The sequence below is a fragment of the Raphanus sativus genome, unplaced genomic scaffold (assembly GCF_000801105.2).
Source record: "Raphanus sativus cultivar WK10039 unplaced genomic scaffold, ASM80110v3 Scaffold2869, whole genome shotgun sequence".
NCBI lineage: Eukaryota > Viridiplantae > Streptophyta > Magnoliopsida > Brassicales > Brassicaceae > Raphanus > Raphanus sativus.
Window position 1 is genome coordinate 9,614 of NW_026618176.1, and position 3,773 is coordinate 13,386.

Genomic DNA, 3,773 nt, shown 5'->3' on the forward strand with positions numbered 1-3,773 from the left:
TAAATTAATTAATTAACATAAATCAACATTCTTAATAATCTAAAAGTGTCTATAACTAGTAACTACTATACATAGTTACAACAATAAATTTATTTATCTGTTTTGCATAACCAAAATAAATGCACTGTAAAAAAATAACCTGATTATATTCCAAATAGAATCAAAAATAATTGTGATTCAGTTCAGGTAAACAGATGTAACAGAATACTATATCACAATGTAATTGAACCAGTCTAATATTTTATACTCAAAATTAAAGGTCTAACTAATATAGCAACATTTTATCTATAATATTATTCTATTTTTATGCATATAAATAATGAAGTGACTTAAAATGTATATATAAATAAAAATAAAGTACAAAACCAATTATTATTGAGTTTTTCTTAAAGTTTATATATGTCGATGAGCTTTCAAAAAATTATTTTTGTATTCATTTAATGTAACTTTTAATTTATCACGTTTAAATTATTAGTATTTTCTGTTTATTTCTCAAAACAACAGATATCAAATCATTGCATAATTTCACTAAAATATATTTTAAAACATAATAAAATAAACGAAGATAAATACAACCAGCAAAATTAATCAAACTAACATATTTAGAACCAGAAAATATGGTATAACTTGAAAGTATATGCAACTCAATATAATTAAATAATAACAAAATCAAAAGAAATATTCTATATATAAAATCACATGTCTAATTAAAATAGTAAGTTAATATAAATAAATTAGTCAAATATTCCTTTTTAAAATTTTAATATTTATGTTTTGCTATTTTTGTATTTTATTTGATCATAGAATTAGAGATATCCCGATTTTGTAGGCTAAATCAAAATTGTTAACAGTTTCTAACAAAATTCACGGATATTTTTTTTATCCCAATTTGTAGTGCCAACGATTTAACACATATACAAAATGATATAACACTATGTCTGAGTTATTAAATAATATACCAAGGTGAGATCTAGAACTCTCAAGTGAATGAATATGGAAACTTCTCATTCTTTTAACACTTTGAAAACTTCATTAAGGTGAAAAAAATATCTCAATCTCGAAACAGTTATGAGAGAGATAATAATACAAGGCACCAAAAGGCCCTAAACGCAAACAAGAAACAGAGAAAAAAGAAACTTACGGAGCCTGCATTGCAAAGGCATCATCGGGTCTTAGTCGGGGTTAGTGGCTGCAGTTGCTTCTGCTTGGATTAATTGGTTAAGCCACGACGGTCCAGCATGCGCTATGTAGGACTGATAACGATGATAACGGGTAACACCGAGAGCAATTGCATCCACACAGAGATTACCTTCCTTATGAACGAAAGCAATGCTCCAGAGCCTGAAGCTTTGCAGCTGTCTTCGTATGGAGTTGAGAAGAGATCCGTACTGAGGAAAGGACTCTGGATGCAAGATTGCCTTCCCTGCAATATAAGAGGGCGATTCAAAGACAACTGTATCAAAATGAATAGTTGCCAAACATTCTATAGCCCATCGAAAGCTTAGAAAGTCTGCCTCCAAAGTAGATGCAACCTTGGAGTATGATCGACGTCCATGAACCAGAGGTTGTCCCATGTGATCACGCACCATCCACGCCACTCCACAGTTTTGATTGGCGTTTAGCCAAGATGAACCAATATTGCATTTAACAAAGGAGGGGCAAGGTTTTTGCCATCCTACAATCGATGATCGTCTAGAGTGCACTTGATAGACTGTTGGTACCAAAACCATCTTATTCAACTTGTTTGAGATAACCACAATGGAGACATTGTTGTTTTGGTAAAACATTGGAACCATCTCAAGCAACTCTTCAACTTGTCTTCCTTGAAGATAGTATCCCAACCTTAAGACCATCTTCTCTAATGTCTTTGTTGTTTTAAGCATAAGTTTTATGAATGAAACCACATGCTTTGTCTCAACATCCCAAGTCAAAATTTTCGGAAAGACCCTCGCTTCCAAACTCCAGCGTTGATCCGAATTTATCAAGCCATGCATATCCAACAAGTCGTCAAGAAACTTCCCCTGGTAACAGAAAAATATCAGTTGTGCTTGTGCAAACATATTCCCAATATTTAACACTTACACCCAAATATATATATATATATATATATATATCCCAATATCTCAGATTCTAGTGAAAGGATATGGTTCCGGGATTTTTCAAACTCGCCAATAGAAATACAAGAATAATAAGACATGCTTATGGAAAATATACCAGTAGGGTGCCACTAACGAGCTTTGGTTGCACTGTTAGCTTCTTCAACTGAGATGAGTTTTGTAGCAACCTTACTAAGCCAGGAATTACATCTTGAGAGATCGTTGACACAAGCGTCAAATCTTGGACATTGAAGCTTGGAAAAGGAAGATGGCGGAGCTCGGCAACAGATAATATCTTAACACAAAGAGCACACACACATAAATATATATATAGTAAATACCAAAACAATGTATATCAAAGGAAGAATAATCCTTTTGTTTTTTTAAACACCTAGAGCGGTTCATAGAGAGTGTGAAAATATCATAGACCTTATTGAAAATCAAAAACCTAACGAAAACTAATAAATATGCCAAGAAGTCAAATAAATGACTCTATATGAGTGAAAGTTGGTGATTATGCAACATAGTTATAGAGAAAATGCTTTGACCAAAAAAAAAAGTTATAGAGAAAATGCATGAATGTCTACCTTGAGAAGGTTAGGCCCAAATGTAAGTTTCTCTACATTCTGCAACTTCTCTACAATTTGCATAATGACTTGAGGAAACCCATCCGTCACTTTTTCGACTGTCGTTACGCCAATCTCTAGTTTAGCCTCGGTTAAAGAAGTGACATCAGCTAACGTACATGACAACGTGTAGTCTGTCAATCTGAGAAAACGGATATGTGGTGCTACAATCTGCGTTCCCGAATCTGTAATGCTTGCTTCCAATGTTCTCAGACATGGAGATTTGCTGAGATCAATAACTTTTAGCCCACGGAAAAAGTCCAAACTTAAGCTTTCGAGAATCGGACAACCAGATAAAATCTTAGCCATGCATTCGTCAGAAAAATTGCAATAAAACAGTGACAGTTTCTTCAGAGATGTCCAGGAAACTGAGCATATGGGAACCATGTAAGAATAGTATAACGAAAGTGTGAGTTGTTTGATAGAGGAATTGGAGTACAAGCAATCAGGAATATTATTCTTATAGGAATGTATATATAGCAACATATACTCCACATTCTTGGACATGGCGAACTCTATCGACCTGTTAATGTCAGGAGACTCGATGTCTTCACCGACATAGAGATGAAAACTCGTCATCTTGCTAGCCGTGTAGCGAGCTAGGGTTTGGTTTATCGAATGAACCTTAAACTTATGCCTGGTCCAAATGAGGTAGAGAGAAGGTGTACCAGACCATACATGCCTCCATCGTTTGGACAAGGTGGAAGTCTTGATGGCAGTTGCGGTTTCAAGAGAAGAGAGGATGTGTTGGAGGATCTCATCAGGCAGAGAGCTGATGGAGTCTACGCCATCTCCGTCTCTGCCCTTGTCGGCCATGTTAATTTACCAACTGATAACAAAATAGGGTTTTATTATGAAACAGCTTTATGAGCATCTTTATTGGAGGTCGGAAAAGTCCCTAAGTTAAAGGATTTATTTTTTTTCTTTTTGATCGGGAAACGGTAAAAGATATCTTTCAATTAAGGGATTTTTCCTTCTCTTTTTTTTCGGTTCTTACGTTTCGTGGTCCCCTTCTCTTTAAAGGATTCTTCAAATCCTACCAATAAAATAT

The 3,773-nt window shown here is 34.3% G+C and overlaps 1 protein-coding gene across 2 annotated transcripts; it reads right to left on the reverse strand.

The window, feature by feature from the left end:
• Window positions 1–1,017: 1,017 nt before the first annotated feature.
• On the reverse strand, window positions 1,018–3,617 carry LOC130506089 (probable F-box protein At1g60180). 2 transcript variants are annotated; one of them, XM_057000711.1, is made up of 4 exons: window positions 2,684–3,617; window positions 2,215–2,391; window positions 1,533–2,021; window positions 1,021–1,423 (listed from the first exon to the last, which is right to left on the reverse strand). In XM_057000711.1, exons 1-4 carry the CDS (start codon window positions 3,536–3,538, stop codon window positions 1,244–1,246), a joined length of 1,701 nt encoding a protein of 566 aa, XP_056856691.1. In that variant the 5' UTR covers window positions 3,539–3,617; the 3' UTR covers window positions 1,021–1,243. The 2 variants fall into 2 exon arrangements, with proteins under 2 accessions (XP_056856690.1, XP_056856691.1); XM_057000710.1 differs by having other exon boundaries at window positions 1,018–2,021; window positions 2,684–3,614.
• Window positions 3,618–3,773: the final 156 nt, after the last annotated feature.

What these genes read in the sequence shown, in the direction of transcription:
- LOC130506089 (XM_057000710.1), bottom strand. Translation starts at nt 3,538, where the DNA reads ATGGCCGACAAGGGCAGAGACGGAGATGGCGTAGACTCCATCAGCTCT. An exon ending in TTGGGCCTAACCTTCTCAAG is followed by an intron (nt 2,392 to 2,683) that starts GTAGACATTCAT and finishes CTTTGTGTTAAG; the next exon opens with ATATTATCTGTTGCCGAGCT. An exon ending in TCGTTAGTGGCACCCTACTG is followed by an intron (nt 2,022 to 2,214) that starts GTATATTTTCCA and finishes TTCTGTTACCAG; the next exon opens with GGGAAGTTTCTTGACGACTT.